General features: G+C 42.8%; 1 protein-coding gene across 1 annotated transcript; it reads left to right on the top strand.

The window, feature by feature from the left end:
* The first annotated feature begins 268 nt into the window (after nucleotides 1-268).
* On the top strand, nucleotides 269-4,051 carry LOC101284367 (transmembrane protein 168-like). Its single transcript, XM_004263950.3, has one exon. The coding sequence runs from the start codon at nucleotides 499-501 to the stop codon at nucleotides 2,590-2,592; it is 2,094 nt and encodes a 697-aa protein (XP_004263998.1). The 5' UTR covers nucleotides 269-498; the 3' UTR covers nucleotides 2,593-4,051.
* The last annotated feature ends 12,425 nt before the right edge of the window (nucleotides 4,052-16,476 follow it).

Raw genomic sequence — 16,476 nt, 5'->3', positions numbered from 1 at the left:
GGACTGAAAGAGTACAGCCTCAGTTCAAAAGTTAAGGGCTTCCCTGGTGGCGCAGTGGTTGAGAGTCCGCCTGCCGATGCAGGGGACACGGGTTCGTGCCCTGGTCTGGGAAGATGCCACATGCCGCAGAGCGGCTGGGCCCGTGAGCCATGGCCGCTGAGCCTGCGCGTCCGGAGCCTGTGCTCCGCAATGGGAGAGGCCGCAACAGTGAGAGGCCCGCATGCCGCAAAAAAAAAAAAAAAAAGTTAAGACAGGGCTCACGGGCCCAGCCGCTCCGCGGCATGTGGGATCTTCCCAGACCGGGGCACGAACCCGTGTCCCCTGCATCGGCAGGCGGACTCTCGACCACTGCGCCACCAGGGAAGCCCTAAGATCACTACAAACAAATTCCACCAGAGAAAATGCTGAAGTAGGAGTTACAGAAACATTGGATTTGCTGGATGAAATACAAGCAGTTAATTTTTGTAACGTGGGGAGAAAGCCCAGATTGACAGATTAATGTGTAAATCACTGCGTTATTGCTTTAGTCATTGTCTCTATTTAGCAATGACAAGACTGGAAGAAGTAAACAGAGAAGTGAACATGCATTCTTCAGTGCGTTATCTTGGCTATTTAGCCAGAATTAATCTACTGGTTGCTATATGCTTAGGTCTTTATGTAAGATGGGAAAAAACAGCAAATTCCTTAATTTTGGTAATTTTTATTCTTGGTCTTTTTGTTCTTGGAATTGCCAGCATACTCTATTATTATTTTTCAATGGAAGCAGCAAGTTTAAGTCTATCCAATCTTTGGTTTGGATTCTTGCTTGGCCTCCTGTGTTTTCTTGATAATTCATCCTTTAAAAATGATGTGAAAGAAGAATCAACCAAATATTTGCTTCTAACTTCCATAGTATTAAGGATACTATGCTCTTTGGCGGAGAGAATTTCTGGTTATGTTCGTCATCGACCCACCTTACTAACCGCAGTTGAATTTCTGGAACTTGTTGGATTTGCCATTGCCAGCACAACTATGTTGGTGGAAAAGTCTCTGAGTGTCATTTTACTTGTTGTAGCTTTGGCCATGCTGATTATTGACCTGAGAATGAAGTCTTTTCTAGCTATTCCAAACTTAGTTATTTTTGCAGTCTTGCTGTTTTTCTCCGCATTGGAAACTCCCCAAAATCCAGTTGCTTTTGCATGTTTTTTTATTTGCCTGATAACTGATCCTTTCCTTGACATTTATTTTAGTGGACTTTCAGTGACTGAAAGGTGGAAACCCTATTTGTACCGTGGAAGAATTTGCAGAAGACTTTCTGTTGTTTTCACTGGGATGATTGAGCTTACATTTTTCATTCTTTCAGCATTTAAACTTAGAGACACTCATCTCTGGTATTTTGTAATACCAGGCTTTTCCATTTTTGGAATATTCTGGATGATTTGCCATATTATTTTTCTTTTAACTCTTTGGGGATTCCATTCCAAATTAAATGACTGCCATAAAGTATATTTTACTCACAGGGTAGATAACAATAACCTAGATCGAATCATGGCATCCAAAGGGATGCGCCACTTTTGCTTAATTTCAGAGCAGTTAGTTTTTTTTAGTCTTCTTGCAACAGCAATTTTGGGAGCAGTTTCCTGGCAGCCAACAAATGGAATCTTCTTGAGCATGTTTCTGATTGTTTTGCCATTGGAATCTATGGCTCATGGCCTCTTCCATGAATTGGGTAACTGTTTAGGAGGAACATCGGTTGGATATGCTATTGTGATTCCCACCAACTTCTGCAGTCCTGATGGTCAGCCAACACTTCTTCCACCAGAACATGTACAGGAGTTAAATTTGAGGTCTGCTGGCATGCTCAATGCTATCCAAAGGTTTTTTGCATATCACCTGATTGAGACCTATGGATGTGACTATTCTACAAGTGGCCTGTCCTTTGATACTCTACATTCCAAACTGAAAGCTTTCCTTGAACTTCGGACTGTGGATGGACCTAGACATGATACGTATGTTTTGTATTACAGTGGGCACACCCATGGTACAGGAGAGTGGGCTCTTGCAGGTGGAGACATACTACGCCTTGACACACTTTTAGAATGGTGGCGAGAAAAGAATGGTTCCTTCTGTTCCCGACTTATTATCATATTAGACAGTGAGAATTCAACCCCCTGGGTTAAAGAAGTGAGAAAAATCAATGACCAGTACATTGCAGTGCAAGGAGCAGAGATGACAAAAACAACAGATACTGAAGAAGCTGACCCACCGCAGCCGGGTGACTCTACAAAAGCCTGGGTGGAATATAACTGCAACTCCACTAATAACATCTGCTGGACTGAAAAGGGACGCACAGTGAAAGCAGTGTATGGCGTGTCAAAACGGTGGAGTGACTGCACTCTGCATTTGCCAACGGGAAGCGATGTGGCCAAGCACTGGATGTTGTACTTTCCTCGTATTACATATCCACTAGTGCATTTGGCAAATTGGTTGTGTGGTCTGAACCTTTTTTGGATCTGCAAAACTTGTTTTAGGTGCTTGAAAAGATTAAAAATGAATTGGTTTCTTCCTACTGTGCTGGACACAGGACAAGGCTTCAAACTTGTCAAATCTTAATTTGGAACCCAAAGTGGAATATTGTTGGGAGTTCATTCTACCAGTTATCACTAACTTGCCATTTTTTGCATATTGTATTTTTATTTGTAAAAAATATCTTGTTACTTCTGTAGCTGCTCTCATTTTGTCTTTTCTCCAGTAATTATGGTATATGTAAGGTGTTGGGAATGAGCACTATTTTATACTAAAAATATGTAGGGAGTCACAAATGTTGACTTTGTAAATGCATAAGAGATGTTAAAAATAATAACAATGCACTTTGAGGAATGTTTGCATATGCCTCTGATTAGAAAGAAGACACTCTGCTCTGCAGTGGCCAATGAAGAATCACTAATGCCTTATTTTCTAGGCATAGATTAAAGAATGTAAACCAGACAAATTGTTTACTATTATAAGAAAACTACCAATTTGCTTACAGAAGATTATTTTTTGTGAACAGTAGGTTTGAGTTCAAGGCCATTTGAAGAATTACAAGCTCTCTCTCAGAAAAGGGAAAAGGAAGAAGTCTGCTTAAAATGAATGCAAAATTTGCTTGTAGTCCATCACGTTTAGTTACTTGGCTATGACCTGTTATCGGTATCACAGAGAAGCCCAAATCACTGTTTAGGTCAAGACATTCTTCATATAGGTAACTGTAAGAAGCTAGAGCCTACAAATTGCTCCTTCATGCAGTGTTAGGGGCCTATGAAAGCACTGGCAGTTTTAAGGGTCTTTCTCAGGGTAACAATGTTTTCTTAATGAACAATGTTTCCAGCTGCAAATTCCTTCCAAATAAATTGTCTTCCCTTTCAAAAAGTAATCTTAAGAAATTTAGCCATTTGTCATTGATTTAGGCTATTTTCAGTACTGAGAAATGATTTTGATCTTTATAGAGTTAATGCTCTGTCATGAAAACTATTTTTCAGATCCCCATTAGTGGTAACACTTCTTTCTACTGAAGGTCAAAGGATTGGAAACAGGTGATTTTTCTTCATGTATACATATAATGTATTATGTAAAAAAGTATTCATATTGGCAATTTTACTTAAGCATAATGGTGTGGTTGTAATTTTTAAAACTTAATTCAGTGTTTTCTCGGATTAAAGCAGGCATGGATCAGGGTATCTCCTAAGAGGTAATTTACCTCCTGTTCCCTTCCAATAATCCTTACATTCTAAGTTTTCATCTCTGAGAAATAACAAGAAGGGAATAGAATTAAATTGGGGGATAATCTAATCTTTGTTGTTTAAATGGTGTGACGTCTCACCATTAAAGCCGTTTTCTCCAGCCTCAGAGAGAGTAAATAATGCCTCTACCATCTTCTACCTGGTGACTTGAAGTTTTAGTTAGGAAGAAGTCACTTAGCGTCAGGGAACTTGTATACCACTATCTATGCAGCATTGTTATATAGAGTCTGATTATTTCTGCATTTTGAGTATGATTTTCCTAATGTTCTGAATAAAATTTTGTCAAAAATTAATTTTTCACATAATGTGCAAATAACAGTTATTGAATGTTTTAGTGTATTAAGAGAGAGAGTCATAAAAAATGTCCAAGTATTAGAGTTCATGGTTAGTAGCAGGTTGATTTAAAATTTTCCAATATTTGGTTACATATTTATACAAACATCATCCAAATGAAATAGTATATAGTGTTTCATTACTATTCAAAAATAGTGTAGCAGACAAGCCAAGTGTTAAAATTATGAGCTTACAGCTAAAAAACAGTTTAATTAACGTTAAGTAAAATCATCTTTTAAATTCTGAGCCAGTATTAAGCCAACTAGCTTTAACTAAAGTGTATCTCTTTACTCTGAGAAAGCCAAACATAAAAGTATATCCTGCATTCTTTATAAAGTGATACTAAGATTTTACTAAAAATCACATTCAAAAGGTAGCAGACATTTTTACAGCCACAAAGCTAATATTTTGATAAATATTTTCTATAAAGTACAACCAAAAAAGGTCTGGGCTAAAAATGTGACTTGAACCTATTTATTAAGTTTGATGAATTCTCCTACCCATACAAATAAGACATTATAAATGACTCTTAGGAGATGGCATCCTAAATTAAAGATGCCTATTTAAAAACATTCAAGTATGATAAATGATAGTATGGAGAAGGAATACTACAGGAAGGCTAAATTGATTGGTTATTTTTACCTAAAGATTAAAAAACAGACCTGACAATGAGACTAATTTTCTTATGGCTTCCATTTTATATATCATGTTTAGGAAGGAGTTACTTGAAGTGATAGAATTTATGTTAGGGCAAAATTTTACCATTCCACTAAAAAGAGATAACATGGAGATGTTTTTCAACATAATGTTGACTTAATTTGTTTCCTTATATGATACCTTGCTAAAACCATAAAAGACTCCCCTCTAAAAACATCTTTTTCAAATGTATACACTGTTACGTGATAAATTAAGGAGTCAAGTTCTTTTTCTCATAATTTTTTAGTTATGCTATTATTTCATTCAAAAGTTTAATTTGCTCTGACTAGACTCTTGGGATATTTGGATTTATCTTTGCATAGCTTTCTATCTCACTCTTCTTAATAAATATGAAATTCTATAGACAAAAAAAAAAAAAAAAGTTAAGACAGACCCCAAAGGACCGAAGAGCGGAAGGCCACTAACGAACCATACCGTCGGCAGCTGGGCAGCACGTCCTTTCCTGAAAGGAGACCTGGGCAGGCATTTCCATGTTGGCCATAGCAGTCACTGTCTGGGGTGCTGGTTCAGAAGGATTTGGAGGAAGTGCTGGAATTCAGTGGGCTTAGGCAAGTGGAGACATCATGACTGCTTAAGACTTCAGCCATGGCTCTTGAGCAAGGAGGAGAGCCCACCTGCCAGGAATCTGCCCTGCTTAAATAGATTGTCTCCAAAGGCTCCTCCACCTCTGACAAACTCAGTTCTTTATTCCTGCTTCAGCAGTTTCTTTTAGACCCCAAGGATGCCAAGAGGGCCCTGGCCCTAGGACTCTGCTGCCCCCTAACACAGTGCTATATATACCCTGCTCTTCTAAGGGAGGGGAAAGCAGCCAACTGTCCAGAGGCTCGGGATTTCCAGAATCACACAGTACTAGTGGCTCAAGGCCCCACCCTTAGCTTTGGCTCTGTGTGTCCTTCTCAGAACCTCTTCTAAGGCCCAGAGTTTCTCATTTGCATTCAGACTATCAATCTAGAAGAATGACAGTCTGCTTAGAGCAACACTAATTACTTACACCCCGAACTTATTCCAAAATGCATTTACAGAATCTTTAAAAACAATATAACTAGGCTACTTCTAATAAAGGCTTTATCTAAATTGCTGATGCACTTGTAAGGGAAACAAAATATAGATAGAGTACAACTATGGGGAAAGTTTCTAGAAAAGGGGGACTTTGGATAAAAGTAAAATGCTATCAGGGAACAAAATCAGAGTTATCAGCTCAAACAGGTAATGGATCTTTTAGCACTTAAATGTTTCCTTGTTGTTTTGCAACTGTGCTTTCAGTAGGAGGGAATCTGTGATTTAGTAATACAGCTCTTTTTTTTTTTTTTTTTTTTTTTGCGGTACGCGGGCCTCTCACTGCTGTGGCCTCTCCCATTGTGGAGCAACAGGCTCCGGACGCGCAGGCTCAGCGGCCATGGCTCATGGGCCCAGCCGCTCCACGGCATGTGGGATCTTCCTGGACCGGGGCACGCACCCGCATCCCCTGCATCGGCAGGCGGACTCTCAACCACTGCGCCACCAGGGAAGCCCTACAGCTCATTTTTGCTGTCCGTTGTATTTCATTTATGGTTAAGCACAGTGAGGATCTGGGCTGCGGCAGGTGTGTGTTCAGCTGCACCTGGCAGAGAGCAGGAAAGCTGAACAGCTGATGGCAATACCTAGTTCCATCTCTCACCTGGTGGCAGCCACCTGCAGGGAGGTAAATCTCCTAGGAAGAAACTAAAAGTCTCAGTTGCAACTTTAAAGTCTTAAACTTCAGAACTCTATGTGCACACAAAAACTAAAACAGGGCTTCCCTGGTGGCGCAGTGGTTGGGAGTCCGCCTGCCGATGCAGGGGATGCAGGTTCATGCCCTGGTCCGGGAGGATCCCACATGCCACGGAGCGGCTGGACCCGTGAGCCATGGCCGCTGGGCCTGCGCGTCTGGAGCCTGTGCTCCACGATGGGAGAGGCCACAACAGTGAGAGCCAAAAAAGAAAAAAAAAACAAAAAAAAACTAAAACAACCTCTGATGTTGATACCTGAATTCTGGATTTTAAATGTTTTCAAATTTTTAAAAATATTTCTTCGTGAAGCATAATTGGTGGTCATGAACAGTGCCTAGAATGGAGCTGGTTTCTCAGTTCCATAAATGGTTGCTGACTGTGTAAGAAATAACAAAGCAAAGCTGTCTTCCATCCTTGAAGTTCATGAAGCAGATTTACCAAGTTTAAGACCACACACTTCACACACTATATGTTGGTCCTAATGTCCTCTCTGTGATTCCGAATCATGGACTCATCACTCTTTCCTACTAAACCACCACCCCCACCTGCCTTAACATCATCAACTTTAACAACACCTGCTTCTGATTCTTGTTCCCACAAGCCTGTGACAACAGAGATACCCATCAGGGCCCCTGGTTTGAGCTTCCCATCCCTCACCTCACCTTCGAATTTAGACTGCAACTCACTTTGAAAGTCAAGAAAGTCAGTGACCCAGAGGTGAACCTTGGGGCAGTTCCAACTGGACTGGGAATGGGATTCCTCCAAAAGGCCACAGCCATGGCCAGAGACACCGTTCTCATTTCCAGGCAATGAAGTCCCAGGGAATACTCTGTGACTCATCCTCAGCAGCTGTTTCCAGGGCACTGAGCTCTGCAGGCTGAACAGGTGGGGGTCTGTCTTCTTTATTTGACAGAGCTTTTCATAGTCAAGTGCCAGGAGAAATGAAGATTACAGTCATAGCTCTTAAGAAACTCCTAACGAAACACAGGGTTGGCCTTGGGCAAATTTTGATATCAGGCAATTGGCTTTAAGGCCCTCCAGCTTCATTTTTTGACAACCCTCTCGCCCTATGATGCTCTTGACTATCATACTCCAACTCTCCCCTAACATACATTACCATGTACCTATCGGGAAATACCTGTGAGCATCTGAGAAGGCTGCTCTGACTCTAGCTGGGACTAGTCACTCCCCTTGCTGTGATCTTATTGCAACATACTGTGGCCCAAGTCATATTGCAGTATTGCCTATGATCCATGTATTTGTCTACTTGATAGACTGTAAGATCCCTAAGGGCAGGCACCAAGTATTACTCATCTTAACCTAGCACATAGGAAGCTAGCTGAATTGTAACTGATTTGCATTGAAGTCTTAGAAGGAAATTACGGAGGAAAATATTATTTGGAGAGATTAAAATTTAAAGATTCTTTACTAAAACAGATATCCTTTTACTCACATTTTAAAATGAGCAAATTAGATGAGCCAATAATTCACCAAAGAAATGCAAATAAACAAATAAGAAAAAGTTCAGCATTACTAATAAAGAAAATACAAACAAGTTGCTGAGCCGCAAACTGCCAAATATGCCACACACACGCACACACACACGCACACACACAGCCCTTCTTTTAGGATTTTCAATATAAATTGCCACCAGTGTAAGGTCCTTGTTACCATAACCTCATCAGTTTTTACATATGTGTGCATGTGGGTGGGTATGTGTGTGTGTGTGTATATATATATATATATATATGTATATGTATGTATATGTATGTATATATATATATACACACACACACACATACACACATGCACACACACACATATATATAGCTCCCCTGTTTGAGAACATTTGCCCTTTAATTTGCATCTAAAATCAGTTTCTTTAAATATTTTAGTTACAAGCTCTGAATAGTGAAGACATAGTAGATACTGCAAGCACCTCAGTATTGGTTCCCAACCCCAGGCCTTGCTTCTTCGTTCAAGGGACAAATGAGCACTCTGCACTAAATTGGGGCCCTAGTGTCAAGTGTCAGCAGCCTCGGGCCTGGATGCAGTTGGATATTCCAATGATTGTGCCCAGACCTAAGGGACAGTACCTGACAGGTGACATCAGCCATTTCCCCACTGTGCACTAACAACTTGTGATTGGTTCCTGCCATAGGCCAACCTCCCCCAGACCTGTGTTCTGAGGAGGAAGAACCAAGGCCCTGCTCCCTAAGAGCTGTAATGCAGGAAGGAACAGAACTGCCTCTTTAGGCAACGTGCTTACACCAATGAAATTTAAAAGCTCAAGTCAAGCTGAGCCAGTCTACAGGCCTCCCTCACCCCAATCCCTATATATATATATACACACACACTCAGGCCATCCAAGATGGCTGTTCTCTTGCTCACTGTACATCCCCTGCTCAATCAGTCCCTGCTTCACTCACATGACTACCCAATCCTCTTAATTATAGGGCTTCATTAGACCCTGATAACTGATAAGCCCACCGACGGCAATTCGCCCTATAAATGGTAGCCTCCTTCTCCCCTGGGGTAGCGAAGGCTGCTGTCATGTCTTGCTCACCTTCTGCTGTACACAGTGGAGATGCTGCTCCAGGACCTTGCTTTGGGCTGGTAAGATTCCATGTCCATTAAGCCACTGATGTCTCTGTCACTGTCTCGGGGCTCTTTCTTCGGTCTCGAGGCTGGGCGATCACAAGAAATGCAGGCCTGCGGGGTGTAGTCCAACATATACATATATTTTCTTTTTCCTATTCTCCTAATCCTACCTCTAGAAATCTGACCTTAGGAAAAAGAATCAGATACAGATGAATAATATTATGATATGCTGGCAGTATTGCTTATAATAGTGAAAAAAATGGAAACAGCTTATCCAATTGTATGTAGGAAAGTGGTTGTTAGATCAACCAAGTTCATCCAACAATTGAAAACAAACTTTATAAGGATATTTAATGACATGAATGAAAGCTAATGATAAAGTATTAAGTGGGAGACTGCAGGAAAAAACAATTATTTTAAAAAGAGGAGAGTAGTCAACCGGAAAAATGGTAAACAAAAGTCATGTAAGATAAAGTCTAAGAACTGAATAGCTTATTACTTTGGCAATTTAGGAGGCCAAATTTATCCTCAGCAAAAGCCTTTCTTTGTCTTTATCTTTAAAGAAGGCCAGTTGCTTTTCTGAGTGTCTAACCAGCTCCTGGGCTCTCTGAGAGCTAAAGGTAGAGGAAAGCACACGACCTTGAAGTCGAATATGGGTTTAAGGTCTCGATTTCACCACACATTACCCTCATAGGTCTCATTACCTTGAAGACATTAATTAAACTTTAATCCTCAGTTTTTTCATCTGTCCAATGAGCATAATACTTGTAAAGAGTCTATCTAGCAGAGTAACTAGCAAATACTGATGATAATCTTTTCCATTTCTTGCATATTAAATATGTTTATAATTACCTGTCCCACTCAGCTTCTAACTGGACATTAACCAGGTGAAATTAATCCTTGACCATAGTTAATGGGACCAGGTTAACTGACCCTAGAGGAGGCCCATCCATAAACTAATCTGATTCAATCAGAACTTCTCACCTGAAACTCTGAATAGTAGAGGAAAGTTCCAGTAACTGGAAGGAAGTAGAGCTGAAGCATCAGAATACAGACTTGAAGCTGATGGCTACAGTCATATAGAGGATAAATAATATTGAAAGCTCATTAAGAGAGGAGTAGTAGACGTGAAAAGGAGTGAGGAGAGTGCTTATACATTCCTGTAACAAATTATCACAGGCTTCTCAGGCATGCCAGCCCAGGGTCAGGCTGGACATGGCTGGGGGCTTCTGCAGAGCTATTCTCCCCTGTGGGCCTAGTGGTCCCTTGAACTGGTGAAACCTCACCCTGGAGTCTGCCTGTCTCTCCCACAAAGCTTCAGCCCCCAGAAAAGCCACAGCCCCTTAGTTTGGCCCATGGATGCTAGCTGGGCTGTCTATGCCAACCCAGGCCCTCCAGCCAGGTACCACCCAGCCCTCCCGTTCCAAACAGCCCCTGGCCTTGGTGGCTTCCACCCGTGCCTCTACCCTCTGAGTTTTGCATGTTCCACTAACCCAGGCAGGCAGTGGGTAGAGGCGGGAGCTTCCAGCTGCATCTGTGAGGGCAGAACAGTAACCCCCCCCCCCCGAGGCACCTACCCCCAATAAAAGCAATTCTAACCTTACAAAAATATTCTCAAGCTCAGTGACTTAAAGCAACACAAACTTATAATTCTGGCGGTCAGAAGGCTGAAATGGGTCTCACTGTGTTTAAATCAAGGTGCTGGCAGAACTGCATTTCTCCCAGAGGCTCTACAGGAAAAGCCAAAAATCCCTCGCCTTTTCTAGCTTCTTCAAGGCCCCTACTTTCCTTGATTTGTAGCCTCCTTCCAGCTACATCATCACTCCAACTTCTGCTTCCATCATTACATTTTCTCTCCTACTTCTGCTGTCACATGGCCTCCCCTACTATGTCCTATTATGACCCTCAGACCTCCCTTTTGTAAGGACTCTAATGATTACACTGGACCCATCCAGACAATCTCCCCATCTCAAGCTCTTTAATCACATCTCCAAAGTCCCTTCTGTCTACAACCTAATTCCCTTAGCCTGCCATATTATCTTGCATGACACCTGGGGAGCGTTATTAGCCTACCATTGTGACCACGCAGCCTCAGACTATTTCCAGCCCTGACTCTGTAAGGTCGCTTATTGTAATCTCATGTGGCAGAAATAACGCCTTTTCCGAGGCACATAGGAAGTCTATGCTCCTCAACCCCTTTGCAGTTAGACTGGGGCCAAGTGAGAGGTTTAGGCTAATGGGATGTGTTCAGAAGGGAGATGAGCCCTTGCTTCTCAACATGTGGTCTGCAGGACAGCAGCAACACCATCATCTTGGAGCTTGTTAGGCTCCACCTGAGGCCTCTGAAGCAGAATCCTCATTTCAATGAGATCCCAGGTGATTCTGATGCACATTAAAGTTCAAGAACTTGGAAGTGGTTCAAGCCACTTCCAACCCTGGCACTTAAAAATACAAAATCCAATCCTCTAGCTGTCTCTTCCTCCACTGCAGTGACCTCAGAGGCCAAGAGTTCCAGGTCACAAAGCTACAAAACAGAGGCCACCCAAAGCACAACATAACATAAGCAAAAGATAAATTTCTAAGTTAAGGCACCAAAATTTGGGGGATTGCCTATTGCGGCAACTACTTTTTTTTTTTTGGCTGTGTTGGGTCTTCATTGCTGCGCACGGGCTTTCTCTAGTTGTGGTGAGCAGGGGCTACTCTTCGTTGCAGTGCGCAGGCTTCTCACTGTGGTGGCTTCTCTTGTTGTGGAGCATGGGCTCTAGGTGCGCGGGTTTCAGTTGTTGTGGCACATGGGCTCAGTAGTTGCGGCTTGCAGGCTCTAGAGCTCAGGCTCAGTAGTTGTGGCGCATGGGCTTAGGTGCTCTGCGGCATGTGGGATCTTCCCGGACGAGGGATCAAACCCGTGTCCCCTGCATTGGCAGGCAGATTCTTAACCACGGCACCACCAGGGAAGCCCGCAGCAACTACTTTTAATTATCCTGGTTTTCAGTAAGATATTTATTTGAGCTAGCTTGGGTAGATTTGTCTCTTGCAATCAAAACTTTGCCCATGGGCTTCCCTGGTGGCGCAGTGGTTGAGGGTCCGCCTGCCGATGCAGGGGACACGGGTTCGTGCCCCGGTCCAGGAAGATCCCACATGCCACGGAGTGGCTGGGCCCGTGAGCCATGGCCCCTGAGCCTGTGCGTCCGGAGCCTGTGCTCCACAACGGGACAGGCCACAACAGTGAGAGGCCCGCATACAGCAAAAAAAAAAACAAAACAAAACTTTGCCCACAACAGCAGTTCTCAAACAAGTGAGCATCAGAATTACCTGAAGAGCTGCTTAAAACAAATTGCCAGGCCCCACCCCCTAGAGTTTCTGATTTACTAGGTCAAGGGTGAGGCACAATAACTTGCATTTCTAACAAGTTCCCCAATGATGCTGATGTTGCTGGCCCTGAGACGACATTTTGAGAGCCACTGGCTTACAATTTCACTGTTAGAAGCTTTCCATCACTATATAATTCAATTCTGACAGTATAGACCAGGAGGCTGCAAACTATTGCCCATGGGCCAAATCTGACCCACTGGCAGTTTTCACGAATAAAGTTTATTGGAACTTTGGAACACAGCCATATCTATTTATCATCTATGGCTGCTTCCTCACTACAAAGGCAGAGTTGAATCACTGCAATAGAGACCATATGGCCTGCTGCTATGTACTGAGTGTGGATTAGCTGAGGGCTAATCCACTAAATTGGTTGGGTGGCACTTATAATAGTATCTATACAAATTCTCATGTTGATCTAATCACCAAAGTGATGGTATTAGAAGGTGGGGCCTTTGGGAGATGCAAGTCATGAGGGTAGGGCCCTCATGAATGGGATCAGTGCCCTTATAAAAGAGACCCCATAGAGCTCCCTCACTTTCTGCCATATGAGAACACAGCGAAAAGATGGCTGTCTGTGAACCAGAGAGCAGGTTCTCACCAGACACCAAATCTGCTGATGCCTCGGTCTTGGACTTCTGGCCTCCCAAACTGAGAAATTTCTGTTGTTTATAAGCTACTCAATCTGTCATATTTTAATATAGCAGCCCAAATGGACTGACACCCACAAAACCTAAAATATTGACTGCCTGGCCCTTTACAGAAATGACTGCGGATCTCTGATATAGACTACAGTGGAATTGTTTTCCTTATATTATCCTGAGACTACAGAACATTGATTTACTTGAGTATATTCGTTGATCATTCTCTACTTCTACTATGCCATTTTCACTTTGACAACAACCACAAGAAAATTATTTGAAAACTGGTATTTACTATTACTATGATGTCCCTAGTAAGAGCATTTGTTATCAAGTACAAGTCTCCCCAATGTGGAACTGGAAAGATTCTTGGGAAGCAACAGGATTTTCAAAGTGCTTGTAAAAGTTGGTGAAGTCTGGGTTGTTTTAGTATATCTAGAAGAGTGCTGAGGCAGAAGGGGTGTTGCACAAATGAAAACCAGGCATGTTTCAATGTTATAAACACTCTCTTGATTACCTCACGACCTATCTGCTGGAGTTACAAATCAAAATGGGCCTCTATGTCTTTCATCACTCTAGGGTCAACCTAGTTTATTAAAATTAAACTGCCTGTTATCCTCCAGAATGGTACATAAGCCTATAATATATGCTCTTTCCACCCACTTCAAAAGCCCTATGACCCATTTTTTAAAAAAAAAATCCTTAAATGTGCCAACCCACACACACACAAAAGCACTGTCTTTTTTTTTTAACTATTCTTTCAGGCTTATGCCTTTTAAAATAGTGGTGTCTGCAGAAATGTCACATCAAAAGAAACTGCCAGAGGTAGAAGTACTTAACTGAAACTGCTTTTATTAGTATATTGGAAGAAATCTGCTGGCCTAAGAATGGAAAAAGGACTGATACTGAATAAAAACACCATGGTGCCAAAGGGAGATGGTTTTTTTTTTTGCTATTAAAAAAATCCCACCTCATATTTTAAAATCTAAATAAGAAGATTCTCTACTGACTGTAGCCAGTTTCTTTTTTGTTTTTTTTTAAAAAAACCCTTTCAGAGCCTCCCCAGAATTCTGATCCCTAAATGGAACTTAGGGATCAAAATGGAACTTAGGGCGAATGGAACTTAGGGCTAATCCATTAAGTTGGTCAGCTGGCACATATACTAGTCTCTGTGTAAAGTCAGTCTCCACTACACAGTTGTCAACTATGTCAATCCCCCTCATACTCCTTTAGAGCTACTCACACCAGAGCTCTTAGTAGGCACTGTGCCCTCACTTTTTTCTGGGGTATGCATAGACTCTTCCCTTTATCTGCAAAACCTTAAGTCCACTGTTTTGATTAATCCTCATTCTACTACCTTATGACTCACCATAGCCTCCTCCCTTACCCACCACCTCAGGAAGAATCCTGACCCTACCTCCCCCAAAGTGTCCTCAACTTTTTAAGAGGTCCACAAAGGGGTGCCTCACATGCCCATAGACCAGGCATCCAGTTTCGTCCTTTACCTAGTGTCTGCCATGTTTTCTCAGACTCTGGCTCCCTGTGTCTAGGGCCCTGAGAGCAGTATCCACTGCAGATGATGCCCGTCGTATGAATGCCAAAGTTCTGGCCAAAGATATTGTTGCTGAAACTGCTAAGCTGGGAAAGAGAGGGATGCTGGCTTCCCTTCTGGGTAGGAAATTGTTCCTCTAACTCTATACCACACTTTGTCACTTGGGCCCCAAAGAAAACATTTGTCATCTTCCTGGGGCAAGTCCCTAACCAGAACTCACACATCTTTCTCCAACAATATGCAACAGTTCTTCCTCCTCAGGACAGTCTAAATCTAGTCATTTAAAAATATATACCCTCAAGTTCTCATTTTACTGACATGGTATTTTCCTTCCAATTAGTCCCCCAGTCACACATCCACAAAAATGTCCATTTTATAAGAAAGGTTTGGCTTTATGTAACCCATAGCATTGGGTTACATAAGCCACAGCATTGGGCAGGCATAAAGATGGATTATTAGAAATAAACATCTCTCAGGAATACTCAGAGTCATCCAAACATCTCTTTACTTTTCTTGATCACTTCTGATCCACACTGAATCAGACTCAGAAGAGTATCTGAGAAACTTCTCTCCCTGATCTCCCTCCCTCCTTCCCAGCTTACCTTTTCTACCCTTCTGTTCCTGGCCTGCTGGTTTCCCCACTCTCTCCCAGATCAAGGCCATACATATCCTTTTTTCACGGCTCCTTCATAGCCGTATATTGGGTTTTTCAAATTTTTCACAGCTGAGCATCTATAAGCCAAACATTCCTTTCTTGTCTCTAATAGCATCACATTGATGCATTATGCCCAAAGACCCTTTTCCTACCAGTGCCAGGAAGGAAAATGAAGGAAATGGAAAAAGAAAATCGCTCATGTCACATGTATGTTTGTCTAACTAAAACGTTTTGCACCAAAGATGGATTAAAATCTCCATCTTTGGAGGGGACCTTCAAGATGGCAGAGGAGTAAGAGGTGGAGATCACCTTCCTCCCCACAAATACATCAAAAATACATCTACATGTGGAAAAACTGCTACAGAACACCTACTGAACGCTGGCAGAAGACCTCAGACTTCCCAAAAGGCAAGAAACTCCCCACGTACCTGGGTAGGGCAAAAGAAAAAAGGAAAAACAGAGACAAAAGAATAGGGATGGGAACTGCACCTCTGGGAGGGAGCTGTGAAGGAGGAAAGTTTCCACACACTAGGAAGCCCCTTCACTAGCAGAGACAGGGGGTGGGCGGGGGGGAAGCTTTGGAGCCACGGAAGAGAGAACAGCAACAGAGGTGCAGAGGGCAAAGCGGAGAGATTCCCGCACAGAGGATCTGTGCTGACCAGCACTCACCAGCCTGAGAGGCCTGTCTGCTCACCTGCTGGCCGGGGTGGGTAGGGGCTGGGAGCTGAGGCTCGGGCTTCAGAGGTCAGATCCCAGGGAGAGGACTGGGGTTGGCTGCGTGAACACAGCCTGAAGGGGGCTAGTGCACCACAATTAGCTGGGAGGGAGTCTGGGAAAAAGTCTGCAACTGCCTAAGAGGCAAGAAACCATTGTTTCCGGATGCAAAAGGAGAGGAGATTCAGAGCACACCCTAAACAAGCTCCAGAGATGGGCACGAGCTGCGGCTATCAGCGCAGACCCGAGAGATGGGCATGAAACGCTAAGGCTACTGCTGCAGCCACCAAGAAGCCTGTGTGCAAGCACAGGTCACTATCCACACCTCCCCTCCTGGGAGCCTGTGCAGCCAACCACTGCCAGGGTCCCGTGAGCCAGGAACAACTTC

The sequence above is a fragment of the Orcinus orca genome, chromosome 8 (assembly GCF_937001465.1).
Source record: "Orcinus orca chromosome 8, mOrcOrc1.1, whole genome shotgun sequence".
In the NCBI taxonomy this organism is placed as follows: Eukaryota; Metazoa; Chordata; class Mammalia; order Artiodactyla; family Delphinidae; genus Orcinus; species Orcinus orca.
This window is presented reverse-complemented; position numbering and strand designations above follow the sequence as displayed.